Source organism: Prunus mume, linkage group LG2 (assembly GCF_029339155.1).
Source record: "Prunus mume cultivar Tortuosa linkage group LG2, ASM2933915v1, whole genome shotgun sequence".
Lineage (NCBI taxonomy): Eukaryota > Viridiplantae > Streptophyta > Magnoliopsida > Rosales > Rosaceae > Prunus > Prunus mume.
This window is the reverse complement of record NC_142699.1, coordinates 1,885,965-1,908,155: the sequence shown is the minus strand read 5'-3', so window position 1 is coordinate 1,908,155 and position 22,191 is coordinate 1,885,965. Positions and strand designations below refer to the sequence as shown.

Below are 22,191 nucleotides of genomic sequence, written 5' to 3'. Positions count from 1 at the left end.
CTCTCATTCTAATGATTTCTGTCTATTAGTCCATTGCGAAAGAATAAAAAACGGATTTTATTTATGAGAAATAATACTGGTTAAACCCATAAATACAACAACCAAAATAGGGATCCACCAACGTCTTGTGAATCAAAGAACGTTGAATTTCATAGTATAAAATTGCTTGTATAAGAATTTACTTTCTACAATGTATCCATCGTAATTATGAACTGAACCCAATTACAACTTTTTCTCATTGCACTTGACAACCCTGCTCCTGCTTTGAGATACATCAGTATATTCTCTGCATATGAAAAATTGGATACAAAACACTCTAATGAGACAAAGAAGAGGAGTTTTGAAATAAATTGAAGTTATCAAAGGTCATATGGCATTGATATATATATATATATATATACGAACTATTCTAAATGAGATTTCAAACAACGTGTTAGATGAGAAGAAGCATCTCATTAAATATACCATACCCAGAAGCTGAAGGTTTGAGTCCTGCTGAAATGGCCCTATATTTTTTTAGGGTAATGTACTGTGGAAAGGAAAAACACAAAAGAAGAGCTTCTCTTGGAGGACAAAGGAAAAAACAAAACAAAACAAGGTAAACAATACAGGAAAGAGGCATGGACTAACAACATTCAAGGGTGCTCAGCATCCCCGATTAACATCTCTAACTAATCAACTGATATGCTAGCTGTCAAATGTAATAATATAAACAAGGCAGAATGCCCAATTCACACTAGCACTCGTCTTTTATTCTAGGCAAGTACTACTACTAAGAAGTCAGAATTGTAACTACTAAGAAGAATACCTGCACACTAAGGGCACATTTAAAGGCTTTTAACTTGTGTCTTCACCACATTTAAGTACAAGAGGATCATTGTCACAGCAACGATGCAAATGATGGGCGTTCTGAACTTTAACAGCAAAAAAAGATAGGTGTAGAGTATTGAAAAAATTAAAAAGGAAAATGGTTTATTGATTAGATTTAGGACTGCAAGACTTCATCCATTGACTTTATTTGATTTTCTGATATTCAAAACCCCAAACAACCTGATTCCTAGTATTTGAGGCAAATATTCAGATTCAGAGAGTAATATGATTCGTGTTTTTGTTGATCTTTAGGCGCAGGCGGATTGTGATGGACATATACTCCCATCTTTCTTGTAGAATCTGAGCAACTGTTGATTATAAAGGGAGAAAAACATGTAACCTGATTCACATATTTATTTCTTTCCCTTTTTTGTTGATCTTTAGGCGCGGGCCCCCTTGATCCAGTTTTCCTTAACCAACAGATATATTTATCAGTGGCCTCTTTACAAAACCTTTAAATAGGTATCCTCCTTTCCAGAAAGTGAAAACAAGAGAACCACCAATGCCGAAAAGTGTGCCAGCCACCTTAGCTTGACCTCTAGCAGTTCTAATCTTCAACTTCTCCAACCTGTGTAAGAACAAGCAAATTGCAGAACAGGAAAAAAGAACATTTATATTCCCCTTTCTAATTAAGCAAGGGAAAGGAAAGGACAGAGAATATACCCAAGTAGAACTGCCATTAGAAATGTCAAGCTGGGAATAACATTACTCAAGGCACATGCAACTGTTGGAGAAGTGTATGCTAAACCAGCATAGTACACATTCAGATGGATGGTGGTTCCAAACAAGGCAAGCACAAAAATTTTGGCAGCTACAGAAAATGAGAGTGAAGGCCTTTGTTTCCTGCTTTACAAATCCATTCAAGAATTAGTTTTCTCTGTTTTTACTGCCTGGAAATATGAAGAGATGCAAGAATCGGTAGCTTACCTTTCAAGTACATAAGCAAATGGTCCTACCAAAACCATGGCCATAACATGCCGTGGTAAACGACGAAGACAATTGGATTGAGTCCTTCTGCAAGGGAGAATTTTATGAGGATGTTTGATCCACCATATATGAGCTGAACCAGTACCATTGCCAAGTAATAAGAGCAACCCTCCATTGATACGGATATGAAACTTTCTTGGACTAATTGGGATCACTGAATCAAGTTTTAATGGGTTGGTTTTTTTAGCGGAATTCACAATCAGTTTAGCAATTCTAAAAAGGCATGACACCTTTCGTTTTTCCAGGGTTTAACTTACTTGATGGTGCAACTATAAAGAACCATTTTTGGGGCATTTTTATTAGTGGAAATTATTTTAAGTGTTCTTCCCGATTTTGACTTCATCCATTGACTTTACTTGATTTTCTGATATTCAAAACCCCAAACAACCTGATTCCTAGTATTTGAGGCAAATATTCAGATTCAGAGAGTAATATGATTCGTGTTTTTGTTGATCTTTAGGCACGGGCGGATTGTGATGGACATATACTCCCATCTTTCTTGTAGAATCTGAGCAACTGTTGATTATAAAGGGAGAAAAACATGTAACCTGATTCACATATTTATTTCTTTCCCTTTTTTATTCTATATAGTCACGTGTGACCAAAACCATCATTTGCAATATATCTGTGATTGATATTGGAAAATCAACATATCGCTTTGTTTTCCCATCATAATATTCTGTTCCCTGCAACTGCAAGAGAATCAACACTGACGTAAATTTGTTCTGAAGAACAGCTGCTGCAATATACTCCTGCTAGAAACCTTTGTGAATATAGGAACCAAATGAAAAAGATAGCGCACAAATTTTGCCTTACCTTAATAATGACCAGATGATGACCTAGAAGGTTTACACCCCATGCCAACGTGCTGGTACAAACCAATACCTATAATTTAATACATATGCCTAATCAGTATATTGACTAAGAAAATGATCTTTTTATATTCTCTTTTCCTAATGTGTTTTTCAGGAAAGACTCATGCTTATTGAGGTAAAACAGAAATGCCTGAATCTTGTTCCTCAACCAGAGATCTATCTTTGTCATTCAGACCGGCATGGTGTAATCCAATGACAAACTGCAAGGTGTGCCTCAGGTTAAAGAACCATCCGCTGGGCTTCTTTTGGTATACTAAGAAACTGCCTTGGATGTTCATCTGACGTTGCCAACTTCAATAACAGAAAAGCACACAAAAAATCGAATCAATGCAGCAGCCGAAACCGAAGAAAAAAAATCCAAGCTTGAGTTGAGAGAGAGGCTCAAGACCGAGTATTTGAATTTTGAAGATTGGACTGCGAGTGCAAGCTTCGTGTTCGTTTCTCTGTCTCTTCATTTCACTCGCGCACCAGATTCCTCTGCGAGTGCAAGCTTCGTCTGTCTGCATTTGGAAAAAAAAGGATTCTCAGACCCGCCCAGGCCGCCTAGAACCTCCCAGGCCGCCTAGATCCACCTAGATGCCGCCTAGATCAGCCCAGGCCGCCTAACTACTTATAGCATCAGAGTTGTTATCTTAGTGGAGATTTCAATAGCTGAACGACATTAGAGAGTGTCCAATCCAATCCAATCAACACAGCAGCCGAAACGAAAGAAAAAATTTCGAAGCTTTAGTTGCCGAGTCTTTGAAGCTTGGAAGCGCTTATAGAAAAACGAAATGGCTGTCATTGTGAGTGCAAGCTTGGTGTTTGTTTGGAAATAAATTTAAAGAGTATAGCCGCGCGGCTATACATTTAAAATATTCCAATATATTCAAACCGTAGAGCCGACCGGCCATACCTTTAAAATAATATATTTTACCCGTATAGCCGCCCGGCTATACTCTTTGAATATACAATTTTGTCATGTTATTTTAGGGTTTAGGGCTAAAATACCACTTTAGCTAATTAGGATAGAGATATTTCTTCAATTTTTTTATTTATACGAGTGATATTGGGGAATGAGAATTTAAATTCTTTCCGGTACCTCCCATTCTAATGATTTCCAACTATTAGTCCATTAGGCAAGAATAAAAAAAGGATTTTATTTATGAGAAATATTACGGGTACCCATAAATACAACAACAACAAAAATAGGAATCCACCAACATTTTGGGGATAAAAGAATCTTGAATTTCAGAGCATAAAATTGCTAGTGTAAGAATTTACTTTCTAAAATGTATCCATGGTAATTATGAACTAAACCCAATGACAAACTTTTTCTCATTGCACTTGACAACCTGCTCTTCTGCTTTGAGATGCATCAATATAATCTCTGCACATGAAAAATTGGATACAAAACATTCTAATGAGACAACGAAGATATATATATATATATATACAAACTATTCTAAATGAGATTTCAAACAACGTGTTAGATGAGAAGTAGCATCTCATTCTTACATATACCATATCCACGTGCACCTAAAATTCCCAATGTTAAGAGGGGAGAAAAGTGCAATACCTCTCTTCTATCTCGCAAGAGTAGGAGATCCAATCTTTCATGAGGACGCTAGTTTGATAAAGAAGCAAGCTGCATCTAATCATACATTAATACCGGCAAACTATCCATTGGCTTCGGCAGCCCCTCTACTTTGTGCTGGAATTACTGTTTATGCTTTGATGGTACGCCATAAGATGAACCAACCTGGTAAATCTCTAGGGGTGATTGGCCTTGGTGGCCTAGGTCACATGGCAGTGAAGTTTGGCAAAAGGCATTTGGTTTGAATGTAACAATTTTCAGCGCTAGCATATCCAAGAAAGAGGAAGCTTTAAGTCAGCTGGGTGCAGATAACTTTGCGGTCTCATCTGACAGAAATCAGATGAAGGTAAAAATACATAAAGTTTCTTACCTCATCACATGAACAATAGAAAAAATAGTGGAAATGATGGCTCATCCTATAGGTTTAGTATTTATCGGTTATTGTTTGCTATGTAGGCCCTGGTGAAGTCAGTAGACTTTATAATTGATATAGCATCTGGTGATCGCCCTTTTGATCAATACATGGAACTATTGAAACTGGTGGAGTTCTGGTCTTATGGTGGGATTCCCCAGTGAAGTCAAAATCAGTCCTGCCAACCTTCATATCGGTACATTGGCATGTTTCAAATGATTGAAATGACAGTTTTATATATCCAACTGTTATTGCAATTGCAAGTATATATAATGAACTCCATGCATTGGCCTTTTGGCAGGTATGAAAACCTTTTCTGGTAGTGTAACAGGTGGAACAAAGGATATCCAAGAAATGATAGATTTCTTTGCTTCAAATGGAATTCATCCAATGATTGAAAAATTCCAATTCAATCTGCAAATGAAGCTATTGAGAGGCTACTAAAAAGTGTTGTGATATACCGGTTTGTGATTGATATTTAAAACTCCCTGAAATGACACCATGAAAGAGAACAAGGGTTTCTCTTGTTGATTTGTATTAATAAGTTCATATGGATTGGATTGTAGGGCTCAAACCATTATCAATTTGGCAATCATTTATAGTTAGGTGGTGTGCATTTACCTCTGTGAAATTTTATCTGGGATTGATCTTCTGTATAATGTGTAAAAAGAAACTGAACTCTTATGATCATGTCCTTTCTCTAGTGACTGGATTTATGACTGAAATATCATTCTCCAGCACTTTAATGTCTTCAAGTACCCTGTTTCCATTCTCTGTCTGTTCAGCAACAAGAGTGTCTTTCCTTCTTTCCCCACAGCACACAGTAAAGGCCCACAATAATGAGAAACGCTCCGATCAAGCTGCACATCACCACTTACACAAAATCCACATTAAATTTGTGACTAATTTTCATGACAAACAAACTACCGTGATAGAATGGATAAGTGAAACCATCAAATGTGGAAGTAGTAAGATGGAATAGGAAGAAGGTGTCTGTGTTCTTCAGGTTATTACCTGCCAAATTGAAGTCGTTCTGCGAAAGAAATTGCCGAGAACAATGCCACTATAATGACTTGAAGTGGAATAAACATAGCTGCAAAGACTGGTCCCTTGTAACGGATGCACCATGTTTGCAGGTAGTAGGCTAATGCTGAGATTGCAACTCCCTATTGCAAAAGTAAGGAGTGGATGAAGAACAGAACTTGTGACAGATTCAAATATATCTTATACCAACAAGGAGAAAAATACCCAATAAGACACAACAAAATAGGATGTCCCATTTATTTACTTTATACACACACACACACAAGACAATGTTCTCTTCTACATGTTCTGCTGTGAGGTTTTTAAATCGAACTACAGATTCAGATAAGAATTTGCATGATCAATTGTTGAAATCAACGTTGTGAACCTAATAATAAGATATGAGAGAGAACACTCACGCAGTAGGCGATGGTTGAAAGTTGCAGGTTCCACTCCAGTCTCCATGAAATTGGATTTCTTGCAAAAAACAGATCAAGAAAAGAAGATTGCAACGACGCGAAAAAGCATATCATCGTGGTTAGCGATAACCAAACAGTGTAGACTTTGGAGACCACAGCCTGTGAGACCAGAGAGCCAAAGTTGGACAAAGAACTAAACTTGGACATTACGTGACATAAAAGGGTGTCATCTTAATTCAATTATAAAATCACCTGGACGATTAGCCATGCACTCCATGCAATGTGACTCGTCAGAATAAGAAAAGCCCCTTGATCCAGTTTTCCTTCACATGCCTCATCTCACCAACAGATATATTTACGAAACCTTTAAATAGGTATCCTCCTTTCCAGAAAGTGAAAACAAGATAACCACCAATGCCCAAAAGTGTGCCAGCCACCTTAGCTTGACCTCTAGCAGTTCTAATCTTCAACTTCTCCAACCTGTGTAAGAACAAGCAAATTGCAGAACAGGAAAAAAGAACATTTATATTCCCCTTTCTAATTAAGCAAGGGAAAGGAAAGGACAGAGAATATACCCAAGTAGAACTGCCATTAGAAATGTCAAGCTGGGAATAACATTACTCAAGGCACATGCAACTGTTGGAGAAGTGTATGCTAAACCAGCATAGTACACATTCAGATGGATGGTGGTTCCAAATAATGCAAGCACAAAAATTTTGGCAGCTACAGAAAACGAGAGTGAAGGCCTTTGTTTCCTGCTTTACAAATCCATTCAAGAATTAGTTTTCTCTGTTTTTACTGCCTGGAAATATGAAGAGATGCAAGAATCGATAGCTTACCTTTCAAGTACATAAGCAAATGGTCCTACCAAAACCATGGCCATAACATGCCGCGGTAAACGACGAAGACAATTGGATTGAGTCCTTCTGCAAGGGAGAATTTTATGAGGATGTTTGATCCACCATATCCAGTACCATTGCCAAGTAATAAGAGCAACCCTCCATTGATACGGATATGAAACTTTCTTGGACTAATTGGGATCACTGAATCAAGTTTTAATGGGTTGGTTTTTTAGCGGAATTCACAATCAGTTTAGCAATTCTAAAAAGGCATGACACCTTACGTTTTTCCAGGGTTTAACTTACTTGATGGTGCAACTATAAAGAACCATTTTTGGGGCATTTTTATTAGTGGAAATTATTTTAAGTGTTCTTCCCGATTTTGGCTCAAAGACAAACATTTAAAAACTGAAGATTGTGCAAATGAAAGATTGGCCATCACATTTCTCACTTTAAAAATCAATAACCTGCATAAAATAATCCCAGAATTCCACAATTTATGTTTGGCAACAGAAACCCAAAATATAGTAAAACTTACTCATCAAAATTTCCATGCAAGATTTAAAAAAGAAGAAGAGTACAGATGAAAAACTCAAAATCAAAATCAGAAAAAGCACTCTTCTTCTCACTCACAAAAATCCCATCAAGAAACTTCCTAATATCCTTGTTCTTCACATGGCACTTCTGGTTTATGAGAGCAGCAGACCTCAACACCAACGCAGACCCGCCTAGACCTGCGCAGGCCGCCTAGATCCGCCCAGACCTCCTAGCGGCCGCCTAGATCCGCCCAGACCGCCTAGCGGCCGCCTAGCTCCGCCCACACAGCCTAGGGGCCGCCTAGATCCTCCCATACCGCCTAGGGGCCGCCTAGCTCCGCCCAAACCGCCTAGGGGCCGCCTAGATCCGCCCAGACCTCCTAGGGGCCCCCTAGTTCCGCCCAGACCGCCTAGGGGCCGCCTAGCTCCGCCCAGACCGCCTAACTACGAGTTCGAGTCTCTATCCGTGGCTGCCATGGCGTGCAATTTACGTATGTTTCTGATTTTGCAATTTTTTTTGTTTGTTTAAATGGAAAAACGATTATCACAGTGGAGATTTCAATTGCTGAACAACATTTGATAGTATAGCCGAACGGCTATACGCTTTAAATATACAATTTTGTCATATTATTTTACTGTTTAGAGCTAAAATACCAGTTCAGCTAATTGGGCTAGAGTTATTTCTTCAATTATTTTATTTATACAAGTGATGTTGGGGAATGAGAATTTAAATTCTTTCCGATACCTCACATTCTAATGATTTTCAGCTATTAGCCTATTGCGCGAGAATAAAAAATGAATTTTATTTATGAGAAAAAATGGCCTAGGTCATTTACCCTTGTGGAATTGCATCTGGGATTTGGTCTTCTGCATCACTATAAAACTGAAATCTTTTACATCAACTGTTCTTATGACCATTTTCAGTGCCAGTCCTGATCACTAATAAAAATAAATCGTAAAATAATCGTAAAAAAGGTGAACAATGGCATTATATATAACCGATTATATATATATATATATATATATCTTGCATTACTATAGGAGGGAGATGAGATTTATATATCCACTATACAATTGTTCACCTTTTTTTAGCTGACATACAATTGATTTTCCTATGCATGTATATATATATATATATATATATGACATGCAATTAAATCATCTCCACATTGCATCCCATGAGCCTATGCCTTAATTAATTAGCATCTGGATCTTTTGATGCATATCAAAGCGCCAGATGACCTTGTCAATGAGCGGACAGATTTGGCATTAACAACTGGGAAAGTTTGTTCTCCGTTATAGTTTGGCTTTGCTCTTCCGGCACCTGTTTCGACGAAAGAAGCCCCATTTTCGAAGATATCTCCTACAGAGTAAAACTTCCAGGATTCTTTGTCTCCAATGCTGTCCTTCCTCCAAGTGATCTGTGCGTACATGGAAAATCATTAAGTAATTAATTAAGGGCATTGCATTTGAACTTGAATATATATATACATTTGAGTTAATAATTACCTCTTTCTTGTTTCCCGATTTTGGTGCAATGAAGAGGTTGGCTTCACTCTTAACACTAGGGTTCATGCTTCCCCCAATGGCATACTGCGACCATTCTCTGTAAAGATTATTCACGACATGTGCATATCCATAGCGAATCCTGCATGCATGCAATAGTAAGTAATATAATACTCACTCTCTGTTGAGAATACAAAGGTGAAAATGTCCCACACTTATATTACCTACACACTTTGCTAATGTTAATAAATAGAGGAGTTGAAAGTAAAGGTAGCCAGCGATCTCAATTAACATATGGATATAGCTAGCCTAGGGGCCTTTACCTTGGCATTCTTTGGTTGCAGTTGGGTCCAAAATGGTTGTACACAACGGTCACCCTCATGTTCTTGTCCCGAAAGTAGCCATCATCATGGCCGAGAAGCATAACCTTGTCCTGGTCTCTGAACCAATTGTTGGAGATGGTGATATGGGTAGATCCGCGAGTAACATCGAGAAGACCGTCCTGGCACTCGTAGAGTGTATTGTGGTCTATCCAAACCTTTGATGCTGTTACCAACCTTATTGCATCTCCATCAACCTGCCCTATTGGTATTATCTTTCCTTCTGGACCCATAACTGAGCTTGGTGGTTGGGGTCGGCAATGATGGATTCGAAGGCCATGGATGATTATATTGCTTGCCTGATAACGTTTAAAATAATAATATAATTAGTTTACATGCATGAAAATGTACACAAGATATCTTTACTATATTCAATCTCCAAAAAATCATAGCAAGACTGTCATGTGGTGTTACAAATTTACTTATAATGCATGTATTATTATCAATCAGAACTATTCCCTATCTAGTTCCATGAGATATATGTATATATATAATACGTGTCGTTCACCCATATTATAACAGTAGATAATATATAGCACGTGGCGGTTTGACCATACAACTCAAAACTGTCCCAACTATCCCTCACTTAGAAAAAGAAAATCAAGGGTTTAGGTTATCAAACTACCCCATACATGCTAATTAGATTCTTTTTTGGTTACAATATAGGCCGGTTAGATTTTCAGCCTTAAATAAGAACAGAAGATTACTTTTTCAATAAACTCCGAGTGTTAGATTGAAATTTGAATATACTTAGGAATATATTATAAGTATATAAATTTGGTACTTACTACATTATCTTAAATATACTTATGAATGTCAACGGCATCTAGTCCAATGAAAAAGAGTTTTGACTTACATACTAGTGGTCTTAGGTTTGAACACTAACTAGCCAATTAAATACGTATGTGTGTGTATATAAATGTAATTAATATACGTACCTGAAAGACCAGCAAGCATGCATTACCAGCAATGTGAACATTAGCACCTCTTCCATCAATGGCAGTGAAGCTACTAATGAGAAGTGGTTTGTCAAGCCTAATGTGCATCTCCCTCTGGAAGGTGATCCACTTTTTCCCTTTTATCATGGTAACCCCATATCTCAAAGTTCCCGGTTTGGGGTCCAACGCATTGTCACTTGGGTCCGTGACTTGATAGTATATGACATCTCTTCCTATGTTGTTGCTCATCTTCCCAGAAAATCCCACTGAGCATAATGCAAGTTCCTGCCGGTTACTTCTCCAATCCGAGTTCCATCTCCAGCAACCATCGATCACGTTCAATTTCAAGCCATCAACTTTTGTTTTCTTAGCGAAACTCGGGTTTGGAGCGAAGCCGGCAATGGCAATCAAAAGGCACAGAACAAAGCGCCAGACATTGGCATTGCCATTGGGGCATCCATGACAAGCCATTATATGTTATATGTACTTTCCAACTCGCTCATGCACAGAAATAGCTACAGCAAGGATTTTCTCTTCAACTCTTTACAGATATGAAAGAACGAGAATGGAGAGAGATATTTATAGCCGGATTTAATATTCGTACTGCTCCTAAGTTTGTTTAGAACGTTGTTGGGGATCAGTCGTAATGGTTAGCTAGCTATCACGAAATCGCTATGGACGGACGGAAGGGAAAATATGAAGGTTCTGCAGTTTCGCTTCTCCTCCTCCTCAAGTTTAGCTCGTTCGCTATCTTTGTGCTTTTTTTGGTTGGCTAGCTTTGTTTAACTGTCTTTAGTGGTGGAGCAATGGAGTCCTATAACCGAGTGCTTCATTTAACTGTATTTTATGTTCATATAGTTGATATTGAAGGTAAGTGATCTCGAAGACCATACATCTTCGTGCCGTTTTTCTTTTTACAAACGAGCGAAATTGAAATAGAACACAGTATATAATTGTGAGGTGACCGTTGTTGCAACTTATCATTATTAAAATAAAAAAGGTTGTATTATGACAAATTTTATATGTCATTCATTAATCCATCCAAATTATAACACATAACAAGCGACATGTCAAACATGTAACAAGTGACATGGAAAATATGTTAGCGTGGTGTGACGGTTGCATAGAGAAATTAATGTTACAATTACTTGAAAAACCCTTTCAACAAAAAAAAAAAAAAAACCTGAAAACCCCCAATAAACCCTCTCTCTGTCCGACTCTCAGTGAGAAGTCAGAAAAAGTTCCCCCCTTTGGGCTCACCTACATTTTGTGCATGTTTCTCGTACTGCTGTTTTCCCGCCAATTTTGAAGCCTCGTCGACGGCTTTGCTGAGAGCAGCTCTGGGCTGCATGGACTTGGAACCAGAATTTCCAAAAACCACAAACACAACCATCTCTCTCTGTGTCTCTCACAGCTTCTGCAATTTGTGAGGTTTATGGCTTTATTTCCACATTTCCACAATGACTTGCATGTTTGCTGAGAAATTGAATATAGATTTTGTTTGGGTGGCTTATTTTTGAACTTTTCTGCTAAGTTAATTAGGTGCGTTGCAAAATTTGACATGGTTTATTACGCATTGTTTTATTCTAGTTTTATTGAAGTATTTTTCTTGATTTGGAAATAAATTTCCTTTGATTTTGGAAACAAATCTTCCTTGGCGATCAGTTTACTTAATTAATCCCAATTGTCTTGCTATAGTAGTGTATCTGAACTTGAATATTTAAGAACAAATGCAAAACTAGTTGCCAAACTGTACTACTAGGTATATACCCAAATTCCAGTGTGATATGTGATGGTTTTTATATATAAATGTTTTGAAAAGATTCTTGACCTGGGCTTGCAGGTACAAATGTGTTGAATTATAAGCCTTAAGCTGACTTAAGAGTTAGTTCAATTAGTTTTTCTTTTTATTTTCTTCATGACAAGTGTAAGCTTCCTATTGGTTGCCTAGGTGAATGGCTGAGATCATCTTGTGATGTAAGAGATCCAGCTACTGTGCATAACGAATATATCCCTCACACTATGTGTGTGAGGTTGTAAGAAGAACAGAGCAGTAAATGAAACTTTCTGTTGCTACATGTATAGCAGACAGATTTTGATAATTCTTCTTGCCTCTTCCTCCTTTCATTTTCTTCTGCAAATTCTGAACACACACACACACACCTGAAAACACTAACATGGCCTCAGAGCCAGCTTCGATTATCTAAAGAGAGCTGGGCGTTCAATCTGTGAAAGGAAAAATCATCGGGCAATTTGGGTTTTTCTTCTACATCTGAAAACAACTCGTTTTTTGAAGAATCAGAGACCAACCATGGCTGAATCTGGAAGCTCAGAGGTGAGAACCCCAATTTTCTCTGGTGAAAATTATGAGTTTTGAAAGATTAAGATGGTGACCATATTCAAATCATATGGGCTCTGGAATCTGGTAGAGAAGGGAATTCAGTTTGATTGAAGAAAAAGAAGAAGGCAACGAGGAGACCTCGGAGGAAGAAGATGATGAGAAAACAGCTGCAATCCTCATGAAGGATGCAAAGGCTCTGGGTATTATCCAAAATGCAGTCTCAGATCAGATTTTCCCACGAATTGCAAATGCAGACTATGCCAAAGCTGCTTGGGAGCTGTTACATGGAGAATTTCATGGTGGAGATCATGTTAGATCGGTAAAACTTCAAACTCTCAAACGTGAGTTTGAATATACTAGAATGCATGATAGTGAATCTTCATATGCTTACCTTACTAGACTGAATGATCTGATTAATCAAATGAAAACATATGGTGAAGTGCTCTCGAATGAGAGGCTTGTGCAAAAGGTTTTGATTAGTCATAGCAAGGTATATGATCCCATTTGTTTAGTGATTGAGAACACTAAGAGTCTAGAGACTGTGGAATTGCAAGAAGTAATTGCTATTCTAAAAAGTCAAGAGCAACGATTTGAGTTGCACAATGCAGATGCAACTGGAGAAAGTTTTTGCCTCATTCACAGTGAGTTCAAAAGGTCAGAATAAGAATGCAGCTAATTCTGGTCCATCCAAGGCTCAGAAAAATTGGAATCCAAAAGGCAAACCTTGGGAATCGAAAGGCAAGCCTCAATGGAATAATTCTGCACAAACTCACAGCTTATCTACAGGTCAAGAAGCTGTAAAACCCCAATGCAAGGTGTGCTTCAAGTATCACTTTGGAGAATGCAGGTATAAGGGCAAGCCGAAGTGTTACAACTGTGACAGGTTTGGTCATTTGGCTAGAGAATGCACTGCAGAGAAGGCTGTGCAGAAGGCAAATTGTGCAAGTAAAATGGAGATGTCTGGAAACTTGTTTTATGCTAATTGTGCAACACTTGAGACTGAAACACAAGGGGAGTGGTACATTGACAGTGGCTGCAGCAACCATATGACTGGAAATGTGGATTTGCTTGTTGATGTAAGGACAAATGTGGCTGGACAGGTACAAATGCCAACTGGTGCACTTGTGAAGGTGGCTGGCATGGGTTCATTGGTCATTGACACAACAAAAGGAAGGAAGTACATTAGGGAAGTGATGTATCTTCCAGGATTAAAAGAGAATCTGTTGAGTGTTGGTCAGATGGATGAGCATGGATATTTTCTGGTGTTTGGAGGTGGAATGTGCAAGGTGTTCGATAGTTCCTCAATGAACTGCCTCATTATCAAAGTTCAAATGAAGAAAAACAGATGCTATCCCCTGTCTTTTCTAGCTGAAAACCAATTGGTCTTGAAGGCTAGTATCACTCATGGCACATGGACTTGGCACAAAAGGCTAGGACATTTGCATTTTAAAGGGTTAAAACAGTTGAGAGATAAAGACATGGTGCATGGACTGCCACAACTAGAAGAACAGAGTGGTGTGTGAGGGTTGTCAACTTGGCAAACAACACAGAATTAGTTTCCCAAAAGGCCAAGCTATAAGAGCAAGTGTTCCTCTTGAGTTAATCCATGTTGATCTTTGCGAACCTATGAGAAATGAGTTCATTGCAGGAAACAAGTACTTCATGTTGTTCATTGATGACTCTACAAGAATGGTATGGGTTTATTTCTTAAGAAACAAATCTGAAGCTTTCAATTGTTTCAAGAAATTTAAATCCATGACTAAGTTGCAATCTAGACACAAGGTGAAATGCTTGAGGAGTGACAGAGGTGGAGAATTTCTATCTTCTGAGTTCACGAAGTTTTGTGAAGATCATGGGATTCAAAGACAGCTCACAATGGCCTATACTCCTCAGCAAAATGGAGTGGTAGAAAGGAAAAACAAGACAGTGGTTGAAATGGCTAAGTCTATGCTACATGAGAATGAAATACCTTATTTTCTTTGGGCAGAGGCTGTACACACAGCTGTATATATCTTGAATAGATGCCCTACCAAAGCTTTAAACAATGTCACACCTTTTGAGGCTTATAGTGGAAGAAAGCCGGGCATTGCTCATCTGAAAGTTTTTGGCTCTTTGTGTTATGTTCATGTGCCTAATGAACTAAGACACAAACTGGAACCTAAAAGTGTGAAGGGAGTGTTTGTTGGTTATGCAACCTATGAGAAAGTTTATAGAATCTTTGATCCAATCTCCAAGAAACTCATATTGTCAAGAGATGTCATCTTTGATGAAGAAGGATCTTGAAACTGGACAGAAAACTATGGCAAGGCTGTGACACCATTTTTTTATGAAAGTCTAAGTGAGCATGGTTTCGTTATAGGAGAGAAAGCTGAGAATGCTGCACTAACACCTCAGACATTTATTCAAGCATCATCACAACATATCTCAAGTGACATAAGCAGTGAAGAAAGAAACACTCAAGCTTATGACCACACACCACTGAAGTGGAGAAGGTTAGATGATGTGCTTGCACAGTGCAATCTCTGCATCATTGAACCCGAAAGATATGCAGAGGCAGCTCAAGACAAGGCATGGCTAAAAGCTATGGAAGATGAACTCCAAATGATTGAGAAAAATGGTACTTGGGAATTGGTTGACAGACCAACTGAGAAACCAGTTATTGGAGTCAAGTGGGTTTACAAAACCAAGCTAAACTTGGATGGTTCAGTTCAAAAGAACAAGGCAAGGTTAGTTGCCAAAGGGTATGCTCAGAAACCAGGACTGGATTACAATGAAACCTATGCTCCTGTGGCTAGATTGGACACCATTAGAACTATCATTGCCCTGGCTGCTCAGAAAGAGTGGAAGCTGTACCAACTTGATGTAAAATCAGCCTTCCTAAATGGTGTATTGCAAGAAGAGGTCTATATTGACCAGCCAGAAGGTTATGTGATCAAAGGCAAGGAAGATAAAGTATATAGGCTGCACAAAGCTCTTTATGGTCTCAAACAAGCACCTAGAGCTTGGTATGGAGAGATAGACACATATTTCATGCAATGTGGTTTTGAGAAAAGCCTAAGTGAAGCAACTTTGTATACCAAGACAATGGGAGATAGAGATATTCTCATTGTCTCTATTTATGTTGATGATATTGTGTATACAGGGAGCTGCACGGAATTGTTGGATGAATTCAAGGAAGAGATGATGATGAAATATGAGATGACAGATTTGGGCCTTCTACATCACTTTCTTGGCATGGGAGTGGTTCAAACGAACTCAAGCATATTCATTCACCAAAAGAAGTATGCAGGTTCTTTATTGAACAAATTTGGTTTAAATGAGTGCAAGTCTGTAACTACACCCCTTGTAGCAACTGAAAAGCTAGCTAAGGATGATGGAAGTGGAGCAGCAAGTGAAGAGCAAATATAGAAGCATTGTAGGTAGCCTCTTGTACCTAACTGCCACTAGACCAGATATTATGTATGCTTCTAGTCTGCTTGCTCGTTTCATGCATTGCCCCACAAATAAGCACTATGGAACTGATAAACGAGTACTAAGATATGTTAAGGGAACTCTAGACTATGGTCTAGAGTATGTAAAAGGAAATAATGCAATGTTGATTGGTTTCTGTGACAGTGACTGGGGAGGATCAATTGATGACAGCAAAAGCACTTCTGGATATGCATTCTCCTTTGGCAGCGGTGTTTTCTCTTGGGCTTCAGTCAAGCAAAATTGTGTGGCGCTGTCCACAGCAGAAGCGAGTATATAAGTGCATCGAGGCTCTGCACAGGCCATTTGGCTCAGATTTGTGTTAGAAGACTTTGGAGAACTTCAGACAGAAGCAACTTCACTGCAGTGTGATAATACATCTGCAATTGCCATCACTAAAAACCTTGTGTTTCATCAGAAGACAAAGCATATTGATCGAAGATATCATTTCATCAAGGATGCACTTCAAGAAGGCATCATTGACTTGGTGTACTGTCCTACTAAGGAACAACTAGCTGACATCTTCACCAAACCCTGGCTAAGGATCGATTCAATTACCTCAGAAGCATGCTTGGAGTTAAATCAGCTCAAGACTTAAAGGGGAGTGTTGAATTATAAGCCTTAAGCTGACTTAAGAGTTAGTTCAATTAGTTTTTCTTTTTATTTTCTTCATGACAAGTGTAAGCTTCCTATTGGTTGCCTAGGTGAATGGCTGAGATCATCTTGTGATGTAAGAGATCCAGCTGCTGTGCATAACGAATATATCCCTCACACTATGTGTGTGAGGTTGTAAGAAGAACAGAGCAGTAAATGAAACTTTCTGCTGCTACACGTATAGCAGACAGATTTTGATAATTCTTCTTGCCTCTTCCTCCTTTCATTTTCTTCTGCAAATTCTGAACACACACACACACACACCTGAAAACACTAACAAAATGTGCTGTATGCTACAAGCTGTATAAGAAAAAGGAACATCTTGTCGAGCACATTAACGTCTCTTTCCATTCAGTTCATCAGCCTAGATGTGGAGTGTGTAAAGGCACTTCAAATCTTTTGAATCACAGAGGGAGCATATCACTAGTGAGATGTAATTCCATGTTGCATTGTAATTGATCCGATCTTTGCATAGTCATTTTGATTCATCTCTAAGATTGCTTGTTGTTTAATTTCCTTTCCCTGGTTGCTATGATTTAGGACCACTGGCAAAAGAATATTGCAAGAGGGTTTTCTCTGAACAAGGTTGTGATCCATGTTTGAAGCTTTTTGATAGCCAACTTCTCTGAGCTCGCATAAATATATGTGTCGCCTATCTGCGCCTGTTTCTCTGGTAAGTTGATTAGTTGAACATCAAGCATCCTGTACGGAATTGAGAAACTTGTCATCTTCCAGTATTCTGAATCTTTTACCCTTTTTACCCATTAAAGACACTCTTAGCTGCAACAGTATATAGATATGCACATACCGTATGGAATTGAGAAACTTGTCATCTTCTAGTATTCTGAATCTCTTACTCTTTTTACCCATTAAAGATACTCTTAGCTGCAACATTATATAGATATGCACATACATGACTTATATTTTAAGTCGAAGGGTCGCAAGGAACAATGATGGAGCCATGTGAAGAATTTAAATATGATATAAACTCCAGCAAGGAAAATCACATTGGAGATGGTACAGAAGCAATTGCTCTGGATTGTGAAATGGTTGCTGGTCGAAGTGATGGATCACTACCTGTGTGCAAGGGTGTGCCTGATTGATGAAGAAGAGACTATCCTCTTCCACACTTATGTGCAGCCCCAAGATCCTGTCATACATTACAGGTACTAGTGTGTGATGTTTCTCATCTTTGATTTCTTTCAAGAATTTTGTGAATAGGCCTCTGATCATTCCCACATGTTGACAATGTTTCCATTCCAGATATGAAGGTACTGGATTAACAGGAGCATCTCAGAGATGGCATGCCACTCCAAAAAGTGCAAGATAAAGTTTGCAAATTTTGTATAATGGAAAGACCAAGATTCTTGTGGGGCATAGTTTAGAGAATGATTTGGATTGCTTGAGAATAAACTGTCCTGATTACCTGCTTAGGTATAAGAGTTTTTTTTTTCCCTTCTGTAATCCTCTTGAGATATGTGAATTATGAGCACAGTGTTTCTATAATTTTTCTAGATCTGATTGGATTATCATGTCATGTTATGCTTTGGTTCTCATATGCACTCTTTATTCTTCTCTTCACTCCCTTCTTATTATATAGGCCATAGTGTTTGGGCTACTTTGTATATCTGTAAGATAGATGGTGTCAATATTTCTTGGACAATTGCATTTATGGCTGTACTTCTTTTCATTCAGGCCAGTCAAGATTATGGTCTTAGTCATGATGAAATTTTGCATAAAGGACCAGCTTTAATATGGCATCTATTTGACAAAGGTTCCTAGAAGCTTAGCTTGGAGCAAAGAAGTCTGTTCTCTGTAGCCTCTAGATGCTTGACAGTTATCTATTCTATATGCAGGGATACTGCAAGCTACCATCTACTGATGAAAACAAATCAGGTTAGCCACCCGCTCAAGTACCAGACCAGAACATATCTAGGGCAAGTTATTCTTCTTCTCAGATTTTTACTTTTTTAGTGTCTGTGTTATTTGCTTATAGAAGTAGGCTCTAGTTTTAAGTGCTCCAGTGAATATTTAGTGTCATGAGGCTTTGGTTTTACAGGTATGATATCCAGTCAGGTTTTCATGATCCATATGAAGATTGTGTGTCTGCTATGAGACTATACAAAAGGTTCCGTGGGCTAGATCAACAGAAAGTAGGCAATGTGGCAACACTTGCTACTATGCGTGCAAAAGACATCCCCGGAAGTTTTGATTCATGGGAAACTGACAAACTTGACAAGATGACGCTCAATGAGCTTTATGAAATGTCGAGACCAAACTACAAGTGTTGGTGCCTGGATTCAGTGCAAGCAATGCAACCTCATCATTAGATTCTCACTTGAAGTTAATTTATTACAATTTTCATTCACATACCGCAGGATTGACAGAAACATCACATGAATATATGTAGGAACTATATGTTAGAGTTCTTAGTTTATATATGTATTTTCAGATTTAGGAAGAGATGTATTTTCTGGAGATTTCAGCTAGAGAGAATGAAGAGAAAAATGATGAAGGCACTGTTCTATATGAATTCTTACGTTCTTCCGCTTACATAGTAGTGACGTAGAGAGAAATGTGATTCTCTTCTAACAGAATTACAACTGTCACCCTATTAGGTGCTTACACGTGTCATACCAAATCTAAGCTAGAGAATCCACCTAGACTATGATCTAATGGTTCTCATTACATCATTTAAAATAGACAGAACAACAAAAAAATAGAAAATTACTTCTGCTCTAACAAATCAGGCAGCGATCAAAGGTAATCGAACAACTCGGACAGAATCGGGACGAATCGAAGTGGATTAAATCAGCGAGCAGAGAAAATCAGCGAGCAGTAGAAAATCAGCCAGAAAAGGATTATATTTCAACACTCTCATCTAATCCTTTAGCTGATTTCACTCCAAGCAAGCTTCTCAACCTCACAAACCGATCCTTAGGCGAGCCTTAGTCAAAATATACTGCTATCTCGATCTTACGTCTTGCAGTACACCAATTCGATTTCTTTTGCTTGAATGGCTTCCCTTATGAAATGAAATTTCCTGCTGATGTGCCTTGTCTTTTGGTGATGAACTGGATTCCTTGCCATTGCAATTGCAGAGGTGTTGTCACATAGAATTGGAGTCCCTTCTACCTGTTCTTCACCAAAATCTTCAAGCACAAATCTAAGCCACTTAGCTTGTGAAGTTGCTTCTGCAGCGCTCACATACTCATCTTCGGCTGTAGATAAAGCAACTATGTTTTGCTTGATGGAAGCCCAAGAGAACATACCTGAGCCTAGTGTGAAGGCATATCCTGAGGTGCTCCTCATATCATCCTCACTCCCAGCCCAGTCACTATCACAGTACCTAATTAGAGTAGCTGTTTTCCCTTTTCAAACTCAATTCCAAAATCTAATGTGCCTTGTATGTATCTCAGCACCCTTTTAGCAGTTCCCATGTATTTCTTTGAGGGTTTCTGCATAAACCTAGCAAGCAAGCTAGATGCAAACATGACATCTGGTCTTGTGGCGGTCAGATCAGACTCCTACAATCTGTCTGAATTCATTTTCATCTGCTGCTTCACTTCCATCTTCTCTACACAATTTCTCATTCACCACTAATGGAATTGCCACTGACTTGCAGTCTCTCATTCCAAACTTCTCAAGAATTTTCATGGCATATTTCTTTTGATGAATGAAAATATGCTTATCAGTTTGTTCCACTCCCATGCCAAGAAAATGGTGCAACATACCCAAGTCTGTCATCTCATAGTGTTGCATCATATCTTGTTTAAACTCTTCAAGCATTTTAGGACAGCTTCCAGTATATATAATGTCATCTACATAGAGTGAGACAATGATAATACCTGAGGTGTCACTTGTTTTGATATAGAGAGTAGCTTCACTTAAGCTTTTCTTAAAACCTGCAGTGTTGAAATAGGCATCTATTTCATCATACCAGCCCTTGGGGCTTGTTTCATCCATATAGAGCCTTGTTCAACCTGTACACCTTGGTTTCCTTGCTCTCTTGTACATATCCTTGAGGTTGTTCAACATAAACTTCCTCCTTTAGAATGCCATTGAGAAAGGCAGACTTCACATCCAGTTGAAATAGGTACCATTCCTTTTGTGCTGCAAGAGCAATCAAAGTCCTAATGGTGTCTAGCCTTGCCACAGGGGCAAAAGTCTCATTGTAATCAATACCGGGCTTTTGTGAGTAGCCTTTAGCCACTAAACGAGCCTTGTTTTTCTGCACAGTACCATCCAGATTCAGTTTAGTCTTGTAGACCCACTTAACACCAATCACAGGTTTAGCAAATGGTCTCTCGACAAGTTTCCAAGTGTCATTTTTTCTATCATTTCAGTTCAGCTTCCATTGCCTTTCTCCATGACTCATCTTGAGTTGCATCTTCATAATTTTCAGGTTCCACAATACACACATTACATTCAGCCATGATTTCACTTACACTTCTCCATTTCTTTGGTGTGTGATCAAAGAAATGAGAACTTTCACCCGCCTTCATCTTGCAGAGTGGTATCTTCAACTATTTGAATTTGTGTATCCAAGCTTTGACTTGGTTCAGCTCGTAATGTGACTTCTTCATTCATTTGCAGTGATGTATCCAAGCTTTGACTTGGTTCACAGCTTTGATTCTCGAGTAGGCAAAGGAGACTACCATCTCTTCTTCATTTGTATTTTCCCACTTCCATAAGCCATTTTCATCAAATTGCACATCTCTGGACAGAATTATCTTCCTAGTACTTGGATCAAACAGCCTATATCCCTTTTCACAGAGACCATAGCCTACAAAAATACACTTGTGACTGTTTTCTTCAAGCTTATGCCTCAATGCTGAAGGAATAAGCACATGACAAGGTGATCCAAATATTTTTAAATGGGCAATTCCTGGTTTTCTGCCAGTATAAGCTTCAAATGGTGTTATCTTGTTAAGAGCCTTGGTAGGACATCTATTTAGCAAATAGACTGCTGTATTTACAGCTTCTGCCCAAAACTCATAGGGAACACCTTTCTCATGCAACATGGACTTGGCCATTTCCACTACTGTCCTGTTCTTCCTCTCGGCCACTCCATTTTGCTGTGGAGAATATGCCATAGTTAGCTGCCTTTGAATACCAGATTCCTCACAAAACTTGTTGAATTCTCCAGATAGAAACTCTCCACCCCTGTCACTTCTCAAGCCTTTTATCTTATACCCACTTTGCAGCTCAGTCATAGCTTTGAATTTTCTAAAACATTCCAATGCACTTGACTTATTTCTGATGAAGTACACCCATGACATTCTAGTAAAATCATCTGTAAACAGTAGAAAGTACCTGTTTCCGGATAATGATTCTGTTTTCATTGGTCCACAGATGTCTGTGTGA

The 22,191-nt window shown here is 38.5% G+C and overlaps 1 protein-coding gene, 1 long non-coding RNA gene and 3 pseudogenes across 3 annotated transcripts; 2 read left to right on the top strand and 3 right to left on the bottom strand.

Annotated features, from left to right (window-relative positions):
• Window positions 1-4,172: 4,172 nt before the first annotated feature.
• On the bottom strand, window positions 4,173-7,321 carry LOC103319222 (WAT1-related protein At5g07050-like; annotated as a pseudogene). Its single transcript, XR_016123655.1, has 6 exons — window positions 7,002-7,321; window positions 6,738-6,917; window positions 6,415-6,642; window positions 6,163-6,321; window positions 5,735-5,886; window positions 4,173-5,580 (listed from the first exon to the last, which is right to left on the bottom strand). The product of XR_016123655.1 is annotated as a WAT1-related protein At5g07050-like (transcript).
• LOC148919400 (putative cinnamyl alcohol dehydrogenase 1 pseudogene) lies at window positions 4,263-4,884 on the top strand (annotated as a pseudogene).
• Window positions 7,322-7,526: 205 nt separating the features above from the next.
• LOC148919399 (uncharacterized) lies at window positions 7,527-8,081 on the bottom strand. Its single transcript, XR_016123656.1, has 2 exons — window positions 7,945-8,081; window positions 7,527-7,914 (listed from the first exon to the last, which is right to left on the bottom strand). It is a non-coding gene; the product is annotated as an uncharacterized LOC148919399 (long non-coding RNA).
• A 531-nt stretch (window positions 8,082-8,612) lies between these two features.
• LOC103319221 (putative pectate lyase 2) lies at window positions 8,613-10,799 on the bottom strand. Its single transcript, XM_089046317.1, has 4 exons — window positions 10,362-10,799; window positions 9,367-9,722; window positions 9,047-9,185; window positions 8,613-8,958 (listed from the first exon to the last, which is right to left on the bottom strand). The coding sequence occupies exons 1-4, from the start codon at window positions 10,608-10,610 to the stop codon at window positions 8,737-8,739; spliced, it is 966 nt and encodes a 321-aa protein (XP_088902443.1). The 5' UTR covers window positions 10,611-10,799; the 3' UTR covers window positions 8,613-8,736.
• Window positions 10,800-16,159: 5,360 nt separating this feature from the next.
• LOC148919398 (uncharacterized) lies at window positions 16,160-19,243 on the top strand (annotated as a pseudogene).
• The last annotated feature ends 2,948 nt before the right edge of the window (window positions 19,244-22,191 follow it).

Coding starts and splice junctions, on each gene's coding strand:
- LOC103319221 (XM_089046317.1), bottom strand. CDS start 10,610: ATGAGCAACAACATAGGAAGAGATGTCATATACTATCAAGTCACGGAC. Junction 9,723..10,361: donor CATGCTTGCTGGTCTTTCAG/GTACGTATATTA, acceptor AAACGTTATCAG/GCAAGCAATATAATCATCCA. Junction 9,186..9,366: donor TGCAACCAAAGAATGCCAAG/GTAAAGGCCCCT, acceptor GCATGCATGCAG/GATTCGCTATGGATATGCAC.